The sequence below is a fragment of the Anomalospiza imberbis genome, chromosome 7, assembly GCF_031753505.1.
Source record: "Anomalospiza imberbis isolate Cuckoo-Finch-1a 21T00152 chromosome 7, ASM3175350v1, whole genome shotgun sequence".
In the NCBI taxonomy this organism is placed as follows: Eukaryota; Metazoa; Chordata; class Aves; order Passeriformes; family Viduidae; genus Anomalospiza; species Anomalospiza imberbis.
This window is the reverse complement of record NC_089687.1, coordinates 6,560,949-6,584,779: the sequence shown is the minus strand read 5'-3', so window position 1 is coordinate 6,584,779 and position 23,831 is coordinate 6,560,949. Positions and strand designations below refer to the sequence as shown.

The window sequence follows — 23,831 nt, the reverse complement described above, 5'->3', positions numbered from 1 at the left end:
AGTTTACTTGAGGAAAATCAACTTTCAACAAGGAAAGTAGAGAAATTGGCTGTTAAAGAGGGAATTTATGTAATATAAGGGATTTTTGAATCGCTGCATTATTTAACATCCGTTGCACCTTTGAATAAATTTGGCTGCTTTGTTTTATGGATTTTGCATTTAGATGCCTGCGTTCTCTAAAGCTGCATGCAGGTAGTGACCCTGTGATTGCTCCTTTGCAGATGCCACCCTGTTACTGTAGCCCCAGCCAGTACCCGCACTCCAGCCAGCAGTACCGCCCTGTTTCTGTGCATTACAGCACGCAGCAGAGCCAGGCCCTGCCCCAGCCTGGCCAGCAGACAGGTTTGTTCAACTCTTTCAGCATTTCTTTAGAGCACTTTGGGTGGTTTTTCTCCTGTTTTTCATTTTAAACTTACTTTGCTGTAAAATTTCAAATAAAGTAGAGGATCAAATGTAAAATACAAAGTGTAACTAACCTAAGGTGGAAAAATTTGAGGCACTTGTGCATGAAACTTGGGATTCAAGCTTTTCCTTCGAGTGGCTCATGCTGTAACTTTAATTACAGATTTTTTTAAATGTAAAAGTGAATAGTTTTAAAAATTTGTAACTTAGTAGCTAATTGCTTGATTAACTTGCAAAGTAAGAGAAATTAGTACCTCTAAATGATGTAACATTGAAGAGATGTACCTTAACTGGAAGTTCTAAGCTAAAGATCCTAATCTTAGATGCTGTGGCATGAAAAGAGTGCTGTGCAGAAGATATTGGTGATACTGTTTTACTCTATCTGTCCTATGATTAAAGGTGTCAGGGTGGTGGATGGAATATATAATGTGGTTACCTGTTTTAGTAAAGACTTTTCAACTGAGTTACCCTTCTATGAACGTTAGCAAGCTTCATTTCCATCTCCTTCCTTTCTTCTTGTCTTTTTTTTCCTTACAGATTTTAATTGTAGGCTACCATTATTCTCACAATCTCTACTTCTAAATACTGTTAGAACTTCTTCAATAAGATTTGTATTCCTGAAACAAATTTACTTCTCAGTAATATCTTAGTTCATGGTCAGAACTTTCAGAAGTGACTAGTGATGTTGGGAGGCAGAGATCCTTTAAGACCAGGCTTTTATACCAGCTCTCAGTTGAATGTGTAACATCCTTCTGAGTTTCCTTCAGGAGGGTCTTTTTAATTCCTTCCCCTGTCCCCTCTATGTGTTGCTCTACAGAAACAGGATGGAAGATCAACTTGTACAAATATGAACTGGATTTATTTATGTCCTATGAAGCAGCATGTAAGAGGGATGGCTCCTCTTCTGCTCCTCTTCTGCACTTCTTCTAGGAAGTGCTCCAATAGTAGCAACACTTGATGGAGTTATTCAGGGTTCAGTTCACGAAGATTTTTTTTCAAAGGAAAACAAATTACTTGGTTTTGCAACTTGTGTTATCCACTAGTGTTAGAGATGTGTTACCCAACTGTATTACACGACCTGCTTTCCTTCCTCAGAATTTTTAATAGCTAGACTACTTAATAGCAAAAAGTCTGAGGCTCAAGGGGGATTACTTCCCACTGTGGAGACACTCTGTGTGAGTAGCACACAAACTCCCCAAATCAGAGAGCTCAGTGTACATTTGTACCCAAACAAACCAGTCTGAATTGGAAAGCATGGGGTGATAAGGTGCAAAGGGACGAACTGGTTGCTATTAGGTAAGTTCCTTTCTTGTATGTTTTTAGCTCTTTATATTTTAACTGAATTTCACTGCCTGTGGGTGAGAAGTGTCAGCAGATAAACTCCCTCTCTGTCCTGGAAGAAATAAAATAAGCAAGCTGTGCAGACAGCTGCTCTACTGCTTTGATCATGTGCCCTGTTCCTGCACTCTGACATCAAGGGATCATGTTTAGGTAGTATGGGGATGGTCCAGCCAGTTATTCTGTTCAGTGTTGGGTTACTTGGTGTTTGCTAGCACTAATGGGAGAAAGAAGGATCTTACCAGAAACTGCATAATTAGTGTTTGACTGAAAATCTCCAAACTCCTCTCCAGCTATTGCTGGTTCTCATTTAATGCTTTATAGGCAAATTTGAATCAGCATTTTAGAAACTGATGGTTCCATGTCTTGTTATGTGTTCTGGAAATACTTCACCAAGATGGTGTATTTGAAAATTCTCTCCCTTGTAATTTATCTTTAACCATTGATATTTGTATTATTTTGACATAAAGCTACACCTGAAGAGTTTGATGCTTATTAGCAATGTGTGGTTTTGAGCCAAAGGCACCACGTTACTTGGCTCATACAGCAAAGTGGCTGGGCAAAACTGAGAGTTACAAATCTTGCATTACATAAAAGCCATGGGGGTTGTTCATCTCAGGAAGTGGTTACTAACTATGAAATAACTTTGCAAACACAAATTCAGATAAAAGATGGCAGCTTCTGAGAGCATGGCAACTGCAGCCACTTCTGGTCTAATGTTGAGGAGTGGCCTGACTTTACTGATGAGCTGTTGGATTCGGGGCCGTAACACTGTCTGAGAGGTTTACATTTCTCACAGTGAACCGGTCTCTTTTTCAGCTGCTTCTTGGCTTCCTTTTTAAAGAGGTTTCAGGTGAAATATTCTGGGGGGTTCACTTTTAATAAATATGCTTTTGTTGCCCAAAAGATGTTGGGAGACGAAAACTCTCCTTAAGAAAAAAAGCATTTCCAATTGCCCTGTTAATGTGAGCCCAGTTACCATGACACCTCACTACAGGCTGTTTAAAAATGCAGTCTGAACTACAGTTCCTGTAGGAACATCAGCTGCAGTTCAACTGGCTTCTGCTTCACAAGCCAGGGATAAAACTACTCCAGTTACAGTAACTGTAGCTGTAATAGTCATAACCAAGCTCATCAACTCTCAGCTCGTTAACCGAGTGCTTGTACTTGCTTTTCTGTTCTTCAATAAACACTGGTTCTCACTCCTAATGCATTATTCAAAAAATGTATTTCTATATTCTGTGAGTTAACTCTTCTTATATTAACTGTGATTTCTCTTTAATTATGTAAACATTAAGAAACCTGCTCCTATTTTTACCTCCAGTTTCAGAGTATTTCTGTGTAATGGGACAATCTGCTGTGGCAGGTGTGGGGTTTGTGCTGAGTGCTGCATTTCTGTCAGCCCACTCTATGCAGAGGTGAAACTGCAGCTAAAAATAGAACATTCTTTGTAACGCTCTGGGGAACCTTCGTGGCAGCCAATTTGTATTGTTCCAGTTCCCTCTGCTTGCAGAATTGATTGTGTCTGTCTCTGCAAGTGCCAGAAAAGGCTGCAGAGCTACTCATGGGTCCATTGCAATTTCTGGGACACGAGGGGTTCAGACTGCAGGTGCACTGTCACAGCACAACTTCCCGTTCTGCTGCTTTTTAGGGGCCATAGATCACTTTATAACAAAGTATGTTAAAGCATTTTGTATATTACAGATATGAAGGGCCATTTGTACACAGTTCAAACTTAAGTTATTAAAAATTCTAAGTACTAATCCTACTTCAAGCATGTATTGTTCTGAAGTTTTGTCTAGTTCTCTGAAAATATTTATAGTGTTGTGTGTTTCTAATGAATAGCGGTCTTGGTTTCAACAAACTGAATCTTCTTCCCTTTAATTTTCTGAAGCAATATTTGATAATATTAACAGTCTTCGTTTAGTGTTCATTGTTGTAATTTCTATAGAGAGCCTGCTGAGGCTGGTAGTGCACAATGTTCATTGTACTGTGTGGACGAAATCAATGATCATCGGAGGGTGCTGCTCACAAAAAGGTGTTTTATGTGAACTGGATTACTTTCAGAATAGACTGAGCCTTTTTTAGCACAGTTTAAAGAAAACCCAAGGGAGTTCTTGCAGCTAAATTTGCTCTATTGTAGTTCCTTGCCAAGGTAGGGAGCACGGGGAATGTCAAGGTCAGTGGGCTGTGAATGTGTCCAACTCAAACTCAGACTCTTCTTGCCGTCAGTGCATCTTGACAAGCCCAGTTTTGTTATTCGGGAGGGATAACTGGCTTTGTCTCAGAAACACTGACTGTGTTGGGGTTTTGCTGACGTGGTAAGTAGTGCATATGTATGATGGAACATGAGAGAAAAACACCTTGTGTTCTGCATGTGTTTGGATCATGGTAGCAATTACCTGCAAAATGCTTTTTTAAAAAAAAGAGGAAAAGGGGGAGTTTTGGTTTGGGTTTGGGGTGGGGTGGATTTTTTTAGGAAATTTTTGAAAGATAGGAGAGGATACCAGTTTAAGCAATAATAAATTGTTTTAGAGACAACTATAGAGAGGTGAATACGAAAATCTTTCTTTGTGTCCCTAAGATAACATTGAATATAAAATATCTTCCACTATGTGTACCAATATGGCTTGAACTTGGAAGATTTTTCTCAGTCCCCAGTTGGTTTTAGCATTACAGATTTCAGAAGAAATTGCCCCTTTGGAAAGGATTTGCACACAGGCCTTATGCAAATTTTCCTGAAGTCTGATTTACTTTTGAATTGCAGTCAAGATGCTCTGACCCCTGGGGCACCTGAGGTCCAAGCTGAATTTTGCATATGTAGAATTTTCAAACTGAAGTACCTGGAATGGCCTTGTTCACAATACCAGACAATGAATTGGGTTTGACCCTGTCTAGCATGCTTTGTTCAAGTGCTTCCAGCTTTCACCTGTCAAATCAAAGTGTTAATGCATGTGAGCCAGAGTGTAAATGAATAGCGCACGCATGTGGGAAGAGCATTGCAAACAGAATGGATAATATTTCGTGCTGAATCCAAATGAGTAAATCTATTGATTTTAATGTTGGCTTCTTTTTATATGCATGATAAGTTCAACTGTTGTGAAGCTGCCAGATGAAACAAGCCATTGGAAAATGCTACACGTGTATTTTTGAATAGAACTATGAACTATGTTTAAAATGTGTTCGTTATTTCGAAGTAAGATTTAAATGTATAATTTCAGGTTACCAGATTTTGCCCAACCAGCAGCAAAACTACCAGGGGTTAGTTGGAGTTCAGCAGTCCCAGAATCAAAACCTAGTCAGTGGCCAACACAACAACATTGGGAATCAAATTCAAGGTGTGATTGTTCCATATCCCTCAGTGCCATCTTATCAGGTGGGTAACGTATTCATAACTTTCCAATGACTCTTCTGTGGGTTTGAATGTTGGGGTTTTCTTTAAGTCCTTTGCTTTATGGTAGAAATGGTAGAAAGCTGCAAGCAGGTGCCAAAGGTGACTTTGGGGACAGAAGCTAAAGATACAAACCCACAACTGAAGTGAGAAGAAATAAGAACTTGTCACAAGTGCACAAGTTCTAGTGCTGTTGAAAGCCAAGTGCTGCATCAGTTGCAGTTCAGAGGGTGGGGAAGAAAGGCTTGGAAGGTTTCCTTCCCACCATCCCACTTTCTATTGTAGAGAAAATATCTTGTTAATTCACGGCGTCCATTGGAAGCCAACATTTCCATTTGGGAGGAAGAAGATTTAAAGATTTCTTTTTAATATGGTGTTGTTATTTTAGATACTGTTACCACCATTATTCTGGATTTAGAGAACTCCAGGAGATCTTTCCATTTCTGGGGTTATTTTAAAATTCTTATATCAACTGGATGATGGTCAAGAGGCAGAAACATTTTCTGCAGGAGAAAATCTTACTGTGTGGCCCATTGCAGGTTTCGGTGCCTCAAGGTTCCCAAGCAGTGCCCCAGCAGACATATCAGCAGCCTGTTATAATTCCCAGTCAGTCCAGCCAAGGACTGCCCACCACAGGAATGCCAGTCTACTACAGTGTCATTCCATCAGGTCAACAGAACAATCTAAGGTAAGTTTAACTGACACTTGATCTCTCAGCAGCTGGGCTTAGTGGCGTTGTAAGAACCGACAGGATCTGGTTTTAGTACTGCAGATAATAGAACTATTATTTTAAAAGCAGACTTACAGGCATTCTATCTATTTTTTGCTCTTACACAATTAAGAGAAACAAGCAGTACTGCTTTAACTGTGACATACTTGTTGGACTGGAAAACACTGTCTCCATAGCACTTTCAGCAATACTTTACTGCAGTTCCACCTCTTAAATTTTCTGCATTCCATTTCTTACCCATGAGACACCGGTGTGCTCAACAGTTCAGTCTTTCTGCAGTAATATTTAAGATGACTATCCGTATTCACTGGTTTTGACAAAGATACTACGTTGTTAATGTGTAGAGAAAAAATTGAATCCCAGAAAAAGACTGACTTCTTTTTTGGAAATCTGCATGGAAAAGGTTTAGCTTACTTTGTATTGTAGATGAGGCCTGCTGGCATCAAGCTGGATGTGAAACAAGTATAGAAACCTGGCTTTTGTTTGATAAATAACCTTTTTTCTTTTTTTTTTTTTTTCTACCTACCTCGGTAGCAGCAAATTGGTCTGCATGTACAGCGCTCCCTGAATATACACCTGTGTCCCCAAAGCAGTCTATTTGAGAACAGATAGGCAAGTACCTAGGAGAATTCATTAGGATTAATGCTTCTTACAAATTCTTCTTTCTCGAGTCTTTTTGAACTTACAAATGTGCAGCATTTTTATACCTGGGAGCTTTTAAACAAGCAGCAACAGTTTGAAGCTTGTTCATCCTTTTGAGAGTGCAGACCTCAGATTTGTGTCATCGCTGCATGGTCTCCTCTACTTAAATCTGGATTCCTGTTCTTTGTATCTGAAGGTTTTTTTAATCCTTTTCTGGTTTATATTTGAGATTCAGTGAAGTCGCAGGTAGGCATAATTCCAGACTTTTCTTGAATTAAGTTTGGTTGCTTGATCTTTTGTGTAATTTATAATGTCCCTCTCATTTATTAGGAATTCAGAACAAACTAGCAACCAATGACAGCATTTGCTTTCATCAGAATAGTTATGCTGCAGCACTTGAACAAGGAAAGCAGAGTGCTGTTCTGCAGGAGCTGAGTGTCAAGCCTTCGGGTCACTGCTGAAAACTAGAATCAGTAGGGAGATCAGAAGCTGTGTGAAAGCACCGGTGTTAGTTTTCATTGGTTTTGTCTGCTTTAATGGAAGGGAATCTTTAAATTAAAATTATATAAGTGACCTGTGGGACAAAGGATGGAACAAACTTTTGACAACATAGGTAAAAACAGTAGGTCCAAGAGGATTAAAGCTAGTTTTTGTTTTTTGGGTTTTTTCCCCCCACAATTTGAAGGAATTGTTTTATTCTCAGAATGGTTATCTGTTGGTACAGGATTCTATAGGCACTGTTCTGATTATGGTCCACCAACCTGATGTTCTGGCTGAGTATTAGTGGTAAAATAGTATAACTATGTCTGTTACCTGGTTTTCCCCTGATTCCCCTGAAAAAGTACCTGGCATAAATAATCTTTTAAAGTTATCCTTTCCCTACATTTTGCAAGCAGCATTCTGAAAGGTTGTTTATCCCCTGGAGTCCTACTCCACCTGCCACCCTCTTTGGGAAAGCCATCTCCTCTCTGGGCTGTGTCACTGGACCCTGGGGCAGAGCTGGCTTTGGTGTGCTGCCCCATCTGCCCAGGGCCAGCCCCAGCTGAGGGACTCCATCCCAAATCCTCGTGGCAGGGGCTGTGGGATCTCGTAACCGAGACCTAGTTCTGCTTCAGTGAGCAAGACAAGAAGTTGTCTTTTTATTGTTATTATTCTGCCCGTCCTTATGCTGATATAGAGCTGTAGACACAAAAATAGTATATCAAAATAGGAGAATTAATACAGTTTCTCAGTGTAGGCAGGGCACGTGTTTTTGCTAAGGAAGAGGTGGGAAGCTTCAGTCTTTTGAAGAATGAATGAATTCGGGGTAGGTGGGAATATTACTGATTTAAAATTAACAAAAGCTGAGTGATTTGCAGTACATGTACACAGCAAATGCAGAAGTCGTGATTAAATAAGTGTAGTATAAATGCCTGTTAGTCATGTTCTTCTTCTGTTATTGCAGTTCATCTGTGGGATATTTGCAGCCTCCTGGATCAGAGCAGATACAGTTTCCTAGAACATCATCACCATGCAACTCACAGCAGCTCCAAGGACAGCAGTGTGCAGGTTGGGAGAACAAAGTTTTTATTGATAAGCTTAAAAAATGTCTAGCTATTATTATGCAGGGTGATTGGATATTTGCTGTTAGGGGTTTGATTTAGAATTAACTGTAGTATTCCATTTCCTCTTTTGTTCATTTTTGAATTTATTTTCCATTTTGAACCCTGAGACAGATTAATTTGAAATCTCTATTTTTTTATCTTTGGAATATCTCAAGTTACTTTCTTAAAATCCAGTACCATACATCATAATACCTTGCACGTCTATGGGTGAGTTAAGGCAGACATGGGAACCATGCATTGGCAGCAGAATCACTTCCATCCTTTTCTGAATAGCCAGGTGGGGCTGAAAACTTTGAGATTTGGGTTTCTGTTTGACGGAAGGAGCGAGGTACATTTCAGAAGCAGCATATTTGGCTCTTCTACTCAAGAACCATTCTAGATTTCAGTTAACAGAGTAGGAGCAGTGATTTTCTTACAAGGTCCTGAAATCTGAGCATTGTGGGGTAGCTTTTTGATCTGCTGGAAAGCTGAAAGTACTTCAGAGCTGTGTGGGGTGCTTTATTTTTATGGCAGCCTTATTTACTGCTTTTACTTTCATAGTTTATAGCAACCATTCAAGTCAGAAGCCATCACCTCCTACATTATTGCCACCTTCATCCAAGTCAAAGCCACAGCAGGCTGCTTCCATTGTACACTACAGCATAGTGTCTCCACCCTCATCATGTAAAAGTTCACCCACTGGTCTTTCCATCATGCAGCCAAAAAAAGGTATATTTTATTGGGATTTTCATCTAAGCCATTCTGTCTAGAACATGCTGTGAATTTTCAGACTGGTTTCATGGCTAACTGCTAGAACAACTGCAACTTGAGTGCCATCTCTGATTGTTTTGGGTTTTAATTCTTCATCTGTATTGCTATTATTGTATCTTTTAAAATGATAAATTGGAATTTAAGTGAAACAGTGGCTCATGGGGACAGCCTGGAGGCCACCCTCAGCAGGTAAATGTTACTCAGCAGAAACATTTAAGTCAGGTTCAGAAGGTTTTGATCTACAAAATACTTGGGTAATTTTTAGAAAGTGTGTAAACAAAAACGTCAGTGTGTTTGAAAGCAGTGCTGACGTAGATCTTGTCAATCCATGAAACCTTTACAAATGTTAATATCCAAACACTTAAAACTCTGAAGGTCCAACCATAAAATTGATGATGGACAGGTCAGGAAAATAAGAGCACTAGGGTTAGCCACCGAACAAGAGATTACAGAACAATCCTGTGACCACAGTGGCAAGGTCTTTATTTACTATTAGGGAATTGGATCCATTAGAGTCTTGCTTGGTAAAAAAGGGATAATCTCAAATTCTGCTCTCTCAGTATTTTGCAAGCAAGCACTAGATTAAACAACCCTAGATCAATGACTTAGATTCTGCTACAGATGTGGTGTTTCTTACAAACACTTACCTTTAAAGTGTTTTCTGAACCTGTTTATTAGTAAATAGATAACATGCAGTTAAGTGGCAAGATAGCTGGATTAGCAGTTCATGGGCAGGTTTGGTTTGGTTTCCATTTTGTTTCAAGTTTGTTGGGCTTTCATTCTGGAAGATTGTAATTTCAGAATGTCTAAAAGGAGCCTTGCACTAGTTTGTTTTTCTGCCCTCTTACCTATGCTGGAGTGCTGGTTTTGTGCAGTTCTGATGGCCTGGTTCAGACCTGTCAACTGGGGGTTAAGGAAGTTTCAGCAAGGAGGAAGCCCTCGACGGGGGAGCAGATTCTGGGGGATAAATCAAACCTTGTGCTTTTCAGCAAGTGAAAACATTGAGATGCTGAATGAAGGCCTCTGAGGTAGGGCCAATGAGCAGGTCCACAGACAAGCAGCAGAGTTGTGTTACAGGGGACCAGACTGTAAAGCTGGGGAGGCTTTGAAGGATTTCTGGGTTTCCCTTCTCCTGGGATTTGACAGGTCATAAAGCGTCTGCAAACTGACTTATGCACTGTATGATACTTCATCGTGTCAGGATACTTGGTTAGGAAAATAATTCCATTTATTTTCATTTCCTGAAATGCTGGGGAATTAGAAGCAAAAGAAAAACCTCAATTTTCTGAATATATAAAGTTTTCTTTTGCAGTTTAAATTGCATTTCAGATTGACACTCTTTAGAGATGGTGCTGTAGGTGTTTCTGAAAGACAAACATGTTTTTGTTGGGTGTTCCATTCTCACAGAACAGAGGTAAGTCAGAAGGAGTATGCTACAGTGTTGCAGAGTGAAGTACTGAATATAAACCAGTAAGCTGTAAATTATTATAAATTATAAAATATATAAATACATTCATCTAATATTGAAATGAAACCCATTTTTGTGTGCTAGACATAGTGTGTATATAGGTGTTTGGTATATCTCCGGTTACATATAGGGACTAGGGAAGTTTATGGTTTTACCAGTGGAAAACTGTTGTGTTGTATATTATTCTGATTATGTAGCAGTCATAAACAGAGTTGTGTTTTATTCTGTTGTGCAGCAAAACAGAAATATTCACAACGTAGCTCTTGCAGGGACTCCTTAATTTATATCCTGTGCTAAAGTTGGCTAGATACCTGATGCTTAGATTGCAATCTGTAACACGTGGGTAAAACTTTTTGCCATTAGAAAGAAAGTATAGATGTGAAAACATTGTTAATTCAGTTACCCGTGTAATAAATATTTCCAAATACAATTTACAAAAGCTGGTGTAGTTTTAATGTTATACGTTCCTTATTCTACATTGTTTGGTTTGATTTTTGAAGAAGTCTTTCTTTTTGTGGATCCCAGGGGTAGTGAAAACAACAGCCCATTATAAAATACACCAGATGAATGCATTTTATAATCTGTATCTTGATGCTATGACATGGCAGTAAATTGAGAAGACTGCAGAATCCTGCTTTCTGGATGATTAAATGATGTTTAAACTGTGTGTTTTAATCGTGGTTTCTGAAAAATGTTGTAGAAAGTGGGTAGAGCAGAGAAGGAAATTGCAAACAGCCATTTACAAATAAAAAGGGCATTATTTAAATTACTTGGGGCAGAGGGGGAGATGGTTTGTCTCTTGGGCAGCCTCTCCTTACAGCTCCTGGTGTGAAACTGTGCAACAGTGCTGGATGTTGTGTTCTCCCCTGACTCTGGAGTTTCTGTGGCTACCACAGGACCCAAGAGGGACAGGGTGAGGGGTCAGTTTGCAGTATCTTTGCCCAGAAAAGTATTCCAGGGAGAACTTGTAAGTGAGGGTAAGCTTGCCTAGGCTAAAGGTTGATCCCAGGTCTTTCTGATATATGCCATCCTATCAGAGAAAACATTTTGAGTCTGCATTACTGTACATCATGTAAAACCAGGAAACTTCTATATTGCAATGAAGCGTATTTTCACTCAATATCATATTCTCCAACACAGTGCTCTGACAGAAACTGCAGTGAGTGTTGAATATTGTCAACTACTAATAAACAGAGTGATTTCTTCTAAAAATATTCTCAGCAGTGAGTTTCAGTGGCTCCACTATCTCTTTTTCTGGGAAGCCCTCTCTAAGTGAACTATTGCAGGTGTAGCTGGTAGTGGAAGTGTAGTGGTACAGAAGATACTGCTCCAGTTTTCCAGAATCAGCAGCGTCTTTAGCAGCGTGTTATTTCCCCTTTTCCGCTGCCTCCCGTGTCGCGCCGAGCGGCCCGTGCGGGCAGTGCTGACCGTGCCTGTGGCTCCTGTGTTGCAGCCGTGGCGCCGCCGCCCGCCGCGGGGGTGGTGATGATGCAGCTCAACGTGCCCGGCAGCGCCGCGCCGCGGAACCCGTCACCGCCGCAGAGGAAACCCGGCAAGTACTACTGTGATCACCCCCGCGGGCACAAGGCCACGGAACTCAGCACTTTAGACGGTGCTGCACAGGTAGGAGGTGCTGGTTTGCTTCTCCAGGATGATTTAAAATATGCATAAATTCTATCTTTTTGCAAAAGTTCTTTTTGGGGAATAAAAATCTTGCTCTGATTATACTTAATAGAGCTATTTTATCTTCATTTAAATCTTTGAATGCTGTGGGTGCTGTTTGGCTTGTTCACGTCGTACCTCTTGAAACGCTGAGGTGTTGTTTATTCCAGCTGCAGCATAGTCCTCAACTGGGCAGCCCTGCCACCTCACCGGCCCAATCACCAGCACCAGCCCAGCTGTCAAACATGAAGAACATCCGTCCCACACTGACACCTCTTTCTATTGTGTCCCAGTTTTCTAGACCTTTTGTCCCTGGACAAGGTATATTTTTAGTTAACTAAAATGTGTGTGTGATTTCTATTTGAATGTTTTAAAATACAAGTTATATGAGGATTTTCTGATGAGCTGTGGCTCACCTTAGTGGTATTGCTGTTGAAGCAGAATCACCAAAATTATTCACTCAAACATCATTTAAAATTTCACCTTATCACTCTGCACTGGTACTGTCCCCCAGATCTTCAAAGCCTTTTCATCTTCTCATCGATGTGCTTCTCTAGCACAGTGGCTTCCTAATTGAAAATATTAATAAAATGTTTGCTAGAATTTAGCTTCAAGTCTTACCCTTAAATCATTAGTTGATAATGCACTAAACGGCATCACTGCCTAAGCGTGTATTCTTCATTCCTCTGTAGAACAACAAGCATGATGGGATGGAGCCTCTAGCCAGGACTACTCAGTATTTCAGATAGGACCCACCCAAGGACACAAAAAATTCCTTGTAGAAGAATTTCAATCTTCTGCTGCCATGTCTACAGAAAAACAGCAAATAGGGAGTTTTCACTGGGTTGGGATAGTTGATAACACAATGATATAAACCCCTTTTGTCAGTGAGCAAAAGTATCCTGGTAAAATTCTCAAACCCAAAATTAACAGGTCTGTTTTACAGAAAGATTTACTTTAAAGCAAAACTTACAGAAAATTCTGTATGTCTCTCTTATTTATAAAGAGAACCTTATTTTCTTGTCTTTGTCTTATTTGTTGCATCATCTTTGTCATTGCTTTGTATTCAGATGTTGTAAAAATTCCAGGTGGGCTGTTTGAAGCACACCTCTTAGCTCTCTCAATCTGCTGTGATTACTGAAAACTTCTAGTGCATTGTCTTTGTGCATCCTTGCAACAAATAGGAATCTGAAGATGGACCTGGCTCTAATCAGGGCTATAACCATGAAATGACTAAATTAGCATGCTGAGAGGAGCTTTAGATTTATTAAGCTCATTTTGAAAAGAAAAGACTTATCTAAGACTGCAGTGAATAAAAACTTAGAGTGTAATCCCTAAATACCAGAAAGTTTGTACCTTTTCACCTTGGGATCAGGACGTGGCTGACACTGATGGGACTCAGGGCAGCTCTGAGTTTGTTAGCTCAGCCAGACACTCAGCTTTGTGCACAGCAGTTCTGCTTTCTCTTCTGTGTAACATATTCAGTGTGAGAGGGACTTGGAGGAAGATTTCCTGTAACAGAAAAACCCTTCTAATTACCTTTCTCTTTAAGGAGATGCCAGATACCCATTGCTTGGCCAGCCCCTGCAATACAATCCATCTTTATTACGTGGACAAGTAACAAGCCAACAGGTATTAAAAGAGAACAATCTCATGAAACATTGAAAAAAAAAAAAACAATTCAGGACTACCATTACAACCACCTAGAATAGGGGAATGTGTTACTGCAGTTGGACAGGAACTGAGTGGAAGGTGCTTGCTTAGCAATAAGTTTTATTCCATGTCAGTACTCCCCATTGTTCTTGTTTGTTGTAATAAAAAGTGAGAAACATTTGTCTGAACTTTGGCTTTTAGGCACAGTGTAGATGATGGATTTTAATTTTAAGCAATTCACTAGCTAGTTCAAAAATCTAAAGGGTTTAGAGCCTTTGCTAAAACTATTTTCTTTTATTCAAGTAACCATTTCTAAAAAAAATACACGTGGTAGTTTTTAAACAAAGAGTGGGCTTGTTCTTTTTAAGAAAAACAAACCCAAAATATTTGTGTTAGCAAAGTTGAAAAGTCTTTCCCTCTATTTAATTTTTGGGACACACAAACCCCCTGCCTCTACCTTGCTCAGTTCCATCCAATGCCAGCTGGAGGATGTGATGGCTGGGGCAGGGGGATGTTTTTCCAAGATGATTTAAGGTGATTTTTTTTTTCCCCCCATCATTGCCTCCCTTTCTTCTGTAATGAAGGATTGCATGTGCTTGACTGTAGGATTATCAAACTCAGTAACTAAAATTGAATGTGAAAATCTTCTCTGTCCCATGGTAGTGCAGGTTATTTTCCAGACATTGCTCTGCACTGCTTGTCACTGAGCTGACTAGAAATTGTATGGCACTGGTGGATTGTCATTGAAGTCCTCCCTTTATGTCAATCTTTCCAGTGTCAGCCTGGAAACAGACATGGAAACAGGGGAAAGAAACCAGCAAAGAAGGCTGCTTCAGCAGATCTTGGTGCAGGAGAACCAGGTATAGAATTGCTGACTGACACGGTCCTCCAGAAAAATGAATTATGGTGATGGGCTGGGAATGTACAAGAAAAGCACAGATGAGAAGGCCAGAGCAAAGAGTAATTGGACACAAATGGACACGGCAAACACTGGAAACATAAGGATGGAGAGGAAGACATGGAGAGAGGGGAAGAGGGAAGTTAAATTGGAAAAGTGTAATTTCGAATGCTGGAGAAAAGACCAGAGAAGTTTAGGATTGGAGAGCACTAAAAGAAAGAGCTAGTGTGTCAGTTTACTGGGCCTAAGTTCTGTGATTGTTACATTAAATATTAAATATAGACACCCCTGCTTCCTTTTACTGGCCTAACAAGTGAAATCAGACATAAACCACAAATTAGTTTGTGCTCTTTGGTTTGTTGGGTTGTTTTTTTTTTTTTTGTTTTTCCCATTCTAGTATATTTAAGCACATGGATGTAGGAGACATACTAGGAGATCTACAGATTATCTCATTGGAATTGGTAAAGATGTCATCTTTTATGATGAAAATAAAATAAAATCTGATGGCATCTATCTTGACACCTTTACTGAGAATTTTTGCTACCTGCTGTCAACTCTTCACAGAAAGTTAAAGAAAAATCAGTTTTTCTAACAATTTAATGGATTTTTTTGAGGTAAGGCAGACTAGTTTTTTGGCATGGTGATGTGTGAAGCATTACCAGACAAGGCCAGTGAGATGCTATATTGAGTTCTGAAACCTGCTGCAAAATTTATTATATCCCCTCTTTGTTCTGAGGACCTTCTTTGTATTGCCAGCTTTTATTTGCACACTTGTACAAGTAAGCAAATTGTATTTGTAAGCAGCGCTAAATGTGAGACCAAAAGCTCTCTAGAATATCAGGAAGGCAAATCCTGTGGATTTGGTATCAGCCAGCTGGAGATACAAGTATGAAATAGGGAATTTTTCATTTAGGATGTTGTATCATTAAGTGCAATAACTGCTTTAGATTCATTGTGTTTCTTCTTTCAGTTGTGGGGAAAGTTCTAGAAATTACTGAGCTGCCGGAAGGCATAACTCGTATGGAAGCAGAGAAACTCTTTGGAGAACTGTTGAAAGTGGGTGCCAAGATCCGGTGGCTGAGGGATTCCCAGTGCCTGCAGGCGCAGCAGCGGCAGTTCTCCGGAGACGGCGGCGGGGGCCCGGAGCCCTCGCGGGCCGGGGACTTGGCGTCCACCTACACGGTTCTGGCCACCTTCCCCAGCATGGCGGCCGCGCAGAGCGCGCTCAAGAGACAGAGCGGCAGCGCGGTGAGCAAGTTCCGCCTGAGAACCAGCAAGAAGCACTACGACCTCCACGTCCTGGAGAGGGCCAGCTCTCAGTAGCAGTTACACCGCCGGACACTCGGCCTTTACTACTTCCATGTCCTCCCTCCTCGATTGGTTTGATGTCATGGGGTTTCTGTTCTCTTCACAGAGACTCCTGGGATGTTTTGTCACATGACATTTGCCATTGAAGAATAAATAACCCAGTGAATCCAGCAAGATGAGGAAAACAATTTACAGAGTTACTCCCAGACAATAGCAAGGAATCATCTTTGCGACAGGCAGCTTTCTGTAAGGAATGCTGCTGAAATGCCCCCTACTTTTATAGCAGTTTTGTTTTATATTTTTGAAATCTTGTATCAGATCCAAAGTTCTATTGTACAGCAGATGTTCATAAAAATCCATATGCAGATTTGTATTTTATAATCCCTTTTCACAGCCAGCACACAGCAGTCCATTCCAAGGCAGGAACCTGAGGATTGGTGGAGGGGAAAAGAGAACCATTCTCAAGGAATTACATTCATTTTCTAGCAAACTACCCAAGATCTTCAAGTTAACCCGTTCTTTGCCCCTTATGTGTTTTTTCTTTTTTTCTTTCTTTTTTTCCCTCTTTTTTTCCCCCTTTTTTTTTCCTTTTTCTTATTTTTCTGTTTTTCTTTAAGAAAGAGTATCATTTTAGAAATTAACTCCTTAGGTCCTTGTCTTATGCAATATATTCAAACAATGTCAGAAGAAATTACAAGTTTGTACCCTTGAAGAATTTGCTTCTGATCCAGCAAGTTTAATAATTACTAGAAGGGGATTATGAATAGGTTACAAAGAATGTTCACTGAATCACATTTTAATATTTCTTTTTAACAAAAGTGTGAAGAAACTTTATGTATCTTCATACAAGTGACAAAATGTTTGCACTTTAATTGTGTTCCCACCAGTATGGGTCTCTTTCTCTTCCTTTTCACGCTAAGATAATTGTGTTTGGTAAGTGCTGGAAACCTTTTTAATAGTTTAAGTTTTCATCATTTGCAGATGCTCACTGGACATTAAAGATTCATTGCACAAAAATGAAACAAAACTTTTTTCAACTTGTGTAATTTGCAAGTCTGTACAATGTGTGCTGATGCAAGCCTTTTTCAGTTCAAAAGAATAAATGTTTACAAACACAAACTTTTTCAGTGCACTTGTTTAAGCTTCTAGGAGTCTTCTGAAACGTGGATGAGCTCATGTTAAGGGCTGGAATGCTTTCAAATGTGAGAAAAGCACTTGAGACCACAAATATTAGAACCTCTTAAAAAACCACCTGCTGTTCTTCCTCTGGCATTTATGATATCCAGCCCTTCATAATATTTAAGTGTTTCTCTATATAAGTAAAAAAGAGAAATTAATCAGATGCTGTAAGGGACTGCTCCTGATTTTTTTATTTTTAGCTCAGTAACTGATTTGGTGTGTAGACAAGCAACTACTTGGTCACTTCATAAGGCTATCATTTTGTGCATTTGTGACTTCTGAAAGAGGAAACTCAAGGTAAACTTTGTGTTTAAAAACATTTTACAGGGGGTAAAGGTGAAGAATTAAGGTGCCTAAACCAGCATTAATTTTCATTGTTCATACAAATTATTCTATCCCTGAACACCCAAACAGTGATGAAGTACTTGGAGGGAAACTTAGAAAACTGACCTGTCTGGGAATAATGTAGCCTAATTAATTCGTTTTATGGTACTTGATTCTGTGAAATGCTGTAGCAACAGGTATTTACTAAAGGTCAACTTAGATGCTCCCCTAAAACAAAGGGGAGGATGTTAGCCTTCAAGTCCCGAGGTAAAAGACAAATCTACTTATTCCAGTCTGCTTTTCTAGAAGGATGGTACTTGGCATTGAAGTTATGCTTGACTGAGGATGTATTTCTTGCTGCTCCTCGGGCTGGACTGCTGCAGTTTACTGCACCCAAACCCAAAGTTGGTAAAAGCCCCAGTTTATCAATTACCCCCTCCTCTGAACAGCACAGACAACATGACTACTGCCTGCATTCTGTCACTGCCTCTTGCTGACTGCCACGCTAATTTAGGATTATGGTTTCATCCTGTAGAAGTAGCTAAGAGATTAAAGGGCTGTAGGGACAGGTGTCTCAGCCCAGCAAGGCAGCTGCCTCCCATCATTAACTCATTCCACAAAAAGATTCTTCAGATGTAGAAGGGTAGGCAGTAGCTGGGAGCTTCCATCTATTCTGAAGGACCCTAGCACTAAATTTGCATCAAATCAAACCCTTTCCAAAGGGTCTTGCATGGCTTGCTGCATTTCATAAACTGTCCTCATAATAAACAGAGGAGAAAAGGTAAAGGGTGGTAAGCATGGAGAATGCAGCCCAAACAACAGAAAGGAAGGGACAGACTGGTTAGGAACAAGGCACAGAAAGTATTTTATTTTTATCAAAGAAGTTGTAAACTTGCCCTATAAGAAAAAACTAAAACATATAAGAAGCCAGTTGTATTCTAATCCAGAAACTGACCCTTTCCAGTTAGGTCTGCCATCCTTTCTGAGTGTGTTTTACTCTGTGTTAAACAGGGATGGTTACATTATTTTATCTGGATGTGTCGATATGAGCCACACAGGTACAATTCACAGGACTTTACACTGCCAGAGGCTTCTGATGTCTACAGTGGGCAAAGTATTAAAAGTATTTCCACTTCACAGTTTTGTTTATTCCTGGGTTTGTGCTATTTAATACTTTCTCTAGTAAGCAAACAGGATGCAAACTCATCTAACCAAGACAGTTTATACCTTCCTGGCCTTTATACCCTTCTGCCCCTTTTGTTTCCTTAAACCACACAAGCCCAGGCACTATGTGCAAAACCTCTGGAACTGCATTTGTTCCACGGATTTGGATCATGGTCTAGAAGGCAAATAAAAAGCACTTCATGCATGTAATAGATGCATGTAAAATACATTCTTGTGTTCTCAACAAATCTTTTAGTACTCCAGTGTATTTGAGCTTCTTCTCAGTTACCATTAAAGCTATTTTTAAAGCAAATAGTGGCAAAAGGAATTAAGTTGCAGCAATATAATATTGCAGCAATATGTTTTGTTTTACTTGAGAGCATGTCTTAACTTTTAGAACTAAGGAAAAGCACTGGAAGAATAAGCAGAAAAGCTGAACATACGTGGCCATTACCTACTCCACCAAAAGCTACTATTTCTTGATTTTAATTTTTAATTACTGCACTAATATTGTAAAATTCCTCCCTGAACAGTGAACACTTCATATCATTTCTGATATTAGTCAAAAAGATAATTAAAACTTAATAAAAATTCAAGCCCCATACTTTGAGGACTCTCCAAACTGCATGGGCCTGATGCTGGAGTTGGGTGGATCATTCCAGCATACCCTAAAACATCCTCACAGCCCGCATGTGCCTACCAGGCTGTGGCTCCTGTATTTTGGTAAGGCAGGGTTGGTTGGGAACAAGCATCTTGCATCTTCCCTGACATTCTCCCTGAGCAAGTGTCACCTGTTCTAATATGAAATGATTTTCTTTCACTCACATACACTTAGAAAACTGACATGAAAAGGAGCAGAATGTCTACGAAGACAGAAACTGCACTTTGGTGTACACAGGCTGCAGTGCTTGGGTGTCTCCACCTGCAACCACCCCTAACCCTTTTGTAGGACACGCGATGTTTGCAGATCTGGGTGCTACAGGGCAGCTGTTTGCAGATGGGGTTTTACCAAAGCACCACAAGAACTGTGAAGCTCAATGAATCCAATAAAGTACCTGGGTACACAACACACCTTTCACAGGGAGAATTTTTACCTATTTCCTATCTTCTTGCAAGCCAGTTCCCTCTCGAGGTGGAATGAATAGTTGTATTCTCATCCTATGACACTCATTTATGCCTTAAAACTTCACACCTGACTTGTCTGTTGTTTTGAGTTAACCTTGTACTAGCTTGGATGCCTGAAAGGACTTTCTATAAATACTATTTAGCTCCATGATATATTTTTTCCACATAAAATTGGTGCAGGTTTCAAGTATTCATCCCTGAAGCAAAGAATGTTTAGATAAAGCTTTGGAGAAAACTTACCAAAACACTTTTAAGTTACAGGTCATGAAAAAATATTGTAGCTGGATTTTTTTTATATATTTCTAACTATGAAAGGAATTATTTCAATCCCTTCAATGTTTCTACAGCTTGGTTTTCATGAAGGTTGATGCACTGCCTCTTCTCAATGTCCTACTCCTATTCACATTTAAAACATTTTGGGTATTTTGGCTATTGATGTCAGTAAGTATAAAATTAAAGTGCACAATGTTAATGTGACTTCATTTTGGAAGCATCACTTCTTGGGTGTAGACCAGAACCCTTAAGAGGGCCTGATTTCCAGAACAATCTGAATATTAAGTCCCTGTAAGTTATTTTATTCTAGAACCTAAGAAGACCAAAGTCACCATTCACATCCAAAACCTTCGGTGTAAATTAAGTTGCCTCTTGGATTACTTGAAAATGTGTGCAATTATGTTCTTAACCACGATGGGCATGAGCCTCCTCTTACTTCAGCGTCTGCCTTGTGTCTTCAGACTTGCAGGGCTGGGGTTTGGCCCTGGCTCAGTTCAGCAGCCCTCACTGCAAGGTTTATGTTTTATCCTGCTTGCAACTATTTGATGTTTTGTAATGTCTGTCAAAATCTGTCGGGTTGAAAGCAGAATTTGCTGAAGACGTGATTAAGCATTAAAATTTGGTCCAGGACACAAACACTTCAGTGTTTGCTGCTATTTTTTCCTTTTCCAGTCTCACTGGTAAAGCTCATGCACTGAGTCATAACATGGGATGCTTGCGGCTGTAATGGACTGTGCTGCACTTGGGAAGAGAAACTGGAATGTCAGATGAGCCTGGTGCTGTAAACCAAAGAGCTGTAAAGGACAGCCTGTGTGTCGCTGGCAGTTGTATGCTTTTAAAACTGGAATAAGTTATAAAAATAAACTGTGTTGCTGTGGATAATGCTTAACAGTGAGATTTATTCTTAATTCAGCTCCTGTGTCCCAGTTAACTGGGAAGGTGAATTAGCTGGGGATTGATGATGATCCACGGTGCTGACAGCAGTGGAATGTTTCAGACCCAGGTGAGCAGAGGTGGAAGGCACGCTCGACGCTGGCTGGGTATGCACTGACTTCAACACCAAGGGATCTGTTACACTTGATCTCCCAAAATTACTTGAGAGTTTAAACAGAATATCTACAAGCAATATTGCACATCATACTTCAATTACAGTGGTCTCAGTTTGAACTTGAGAGGGAGACACTGGCATTCTGCTTCTTTTCTCATATCCTAACTTTTGCCCTAGTTATAGGGTTAATGAGCTTTGCCCTTCTTTGGTTTTCCAATGTAGTTTGTAAGAAACATCATTATTAAGTGTGCTCTGATAGTCTAGCACACTGATTTAAACCATCTGGGAAATACACCAGACCTTCACTCCACAGTTGCTCAAATTTGCTGACTTCTTACTTGGCTTAAATTGATACCTTTGATTTGATAATTAACTGCTGATTTAGGGTGAAGCAACAGTGCAATTTAAAACAGGAATTCTCTAATAAAGATACTTTCCATTTTAATCCAGATGGATGTGTCCTGGTTTTGGGGAGAAAAAAATAATTATTTTAGAATGCAAATTACTGCCTTGCATTGTTTCCTATGCCAATAACTGAAAACACATAAGACATCCCCCTTCAAATAACTGAATCCCAGGTAATGCTCCAGCTGTCAAACTACTTTTTCTCAATAAAATTTTCTCCTTACTAGCTAGTTATCCTGTCTTTTTCTAGGCCTACAGACTGCAGACCTCTGTTGTTTCCAGACACACCTGTGCTAAAGGCTCTCATGAACAGCAAAGGCATATCCAACAAGTCAGTGACCATACAGTTGGAGAATGCCACTTCTAAAACTGTAGTTATTTGAGAATGTAATATAAATAATTCCTGAGGATGTAAGAGGTTGTACACCTTCACAAAAATTACATGTCCAGTCAACAGTAAGCCCTTCTTTTTCTTCCTTGTTTCAAATGGTATCGAAGAGTTTGAAAATCATATTTGCAAAACATACAGTGCTCAGCATTTCACTCACCCTTCTCGTGAAATGTGGCTTCCAACTTAGGGTTCCAAGTCAGATGCAGTAAATGCAAACTACATTGCTGGAAATGCCAAAAGAATTAGTGCAACACATCCAAATGTATTAGAGAATTCAAGATACACCTTACAACCTAACCTCCTCCTCTACATGCAGTTGTGTAACAGAGATGCCTCTTTGTTAATCTCCAAAAACAGATTTAGCTTGATACTATCCAATCTTGGGCATTGCCCTTAAATCTGTTTTGTATCATAAAGAAAATACAAAACTATCTGATTTTTTTAAATCCATCTCAGAAACATGTTCTGATGGTATTTCTTTAAGAAACTTGCAGCAGCACGACACACATGCAAAGCTTACCCAGCGAGGATTACTGTGACACAATTTCCACACACTGCATCTTGGGAGAGGTAAAACAGATTTTGTACACTGTTGTCAACACTGATTTGCTTCCTTTTCGCTGTAAGTCTATAGGATTTTTTAGTTGTTATTATCCAGTTACACAAGGTACAACAGTGAAAGATTTCCATACTGAGACACTGTGTGTTTTTTGGCCTTTCAATATCTGAGTACCTGCCTCAGCAAGTTACCAGTACACACAGTCACAGTCCTAATGGTGTTTTAGAAAAGCTCAAGCGAAGTGTTCTCTCCAAAATGTTATCATCAGAGCACTTGACATCAACTGTCCTGTCCTCACCGCTGTGAAATGTCTATTAAGGAATCCTTCTGCCTTGCTGGCTGCATTGTGCCAGTCCCTCACAACGCCTGGAAGCATGGAGGATGTCCTGGCTTCATCTCCTGCCTCTCATGGAGGATCTCTGCACACAATACTCTATTTCTGTTCTGTTTAACATAAGAACAAAACATAAGAACAAACGTGTTACTCCATCACTTTTCCCCCCAGTCATGCCCTTGCCTCCCCCAGGGTGGGCACTGAAGCAGGGATGGCTGTGGCCATCGGTCCTCCAGCCCCGGGCGCAGGAGGTTCCCCTTTTTCTGGCAGCTGCCTCACAGAATCATGGAACGGTCAGGGTTGGAAGGGAGCTCTGGACATCACCCTGTGCAACCCCCGGCCGAGGCAGGGTCACCTGGAGCAGCGACACAGGAATGTGTCCAGGTGGGTCTGGAACATCTTCAGGGAGGGTGACCCCACACCCTCCCTGTTCCACCCCCAGTGCAAAGCCCTTCCTCGCGCTGAGGTGAAATTCCTTGCACTCTAGTCTGTGCCATTGCTCCTCATCCTGTCATGGGGCACAACTGCAAAGGTTCTGGCACCGTCCTCTTGGTGCCTGACTTTGAGACGCTTATATTCTACTTGAGGCATTTATTCTGCATTACAGAATTACACAGTCAGCTGGTTTAGAAAAGACCTCTGAGGTAATCAAGTGCGAACTGACCAAACACCACGTCAACCAGACCACGGCACCCGGCGCCACATCCAGTTTTTCTTCAAAGGCCGAGAGGAACCGTGACTCCCCCACCTCCCCGGGCAGCCTGTTCCAATGTCTAGGCATCCTTTCTGAGAAGAGATTTTCCCTGATGTCCAACCCAAAGCTGCCCGGGAGCAGCTTAGGGCTCCGTCCTATCGCTCTGTCGCTGGCTCCGTGGGAGAGGAGCCCGACTCCCAGCTGGCTCCACCCTCCTGTAGTCGTGGACGGCGTTAAGGTCCCCCTGAGCCGCCGCTTCGCCAGGCTGAGACACCGCCTCAGCCGCTCCTCACAGGACGTGTATAAACGAGATCCCCCCTCAGCCTTCCCCTCCCTAGGCTAACCGTGGCAGCTCCTCTCGCCTCTCGTGGCGCCCCGAGCCCGTCCCGCAGCGGGACAGCGCCGTGGGCCCCGCCCGCCGGCGGCAGGACGCGGCCCCTTCGCCACAGCGCCAACATGGCGCCGGGCTCAGGGGGGCGGGGCGCGCCG

At 40.8% G+C, this 23,831-nt stretch overlaps 1 protein-coding gene and 1 long non-coding RNA gene across 13 annotated transcripts in view; one reads left to right on the top strand and one right to left on the bottom strand.

Moving 5' to 3' along the window:
• The window catches only part of R3HDM1 (R3H domain containing 1), a 52,916-nt gene extending 34,803 nt beyond the window's left edge, over positions 1-18,113 (top strand). For 9 of the 12 annotated variants that reach the window (XM_068195245.1, XM_068195239.1, XM_068195236.1 and 6 more), the window contains 10 exons: positions 222-342; positions 4,962-5,116; positions 5,671-5,819; positions 7,948-8,051; positions 8,648-8,815; positions 11,779-11,948; positions 12,158-12,308; positions 13,540-13,619; positions 14,416-14,500; positions 15,509-18,113. In XM_068195245.1, the coding sequence (XP_068051346.1) occupies positions 222-342; positions 4,962-5,116; positions 5,671-5,819; positions 7,948-8,051; positions 8,648-8,815; positions 11,779-11,948; positions 12,158-12,308; positions 13,540-13,619; positions 14,416-14,500; positions 15,509-15,861 (1,536 nt within the window). In that variant the 3' untranslated portion in view covers positions 15,862-18,113. The remainder of the gene's footprint in view (positions 1-221; positions 343-4,961; positions 5,117-5,670; positions 5,820-7,947; positions 8,052-8,647; positions 8,816-11,778; positions 11,949-12,157; positions 12,309-13,539; positions 13,620-14,415; positions 14,501-15,508) is intronic. The other 3 variants (XM_068195235.1, XM_068195242.1, XM_068195241.1) reach the window with 3 other exon arrangements.
• LOC137476850 (uncharacterized) lies at positions 12,976-23,789 on the bottom strand. Its single transcript, XR_011000660.1, has 2 exons — positions 20,322-23,789; positions 12,976-13,499 (listed from the first exon to the last, which is right to left on the bottom strand). It is a non-coding gene; the product is annotated as an uncharacterized lncRNA (long non-coding RNA).
• Positions 23,790-23,831: the final 42 nt, after the last annotated feature.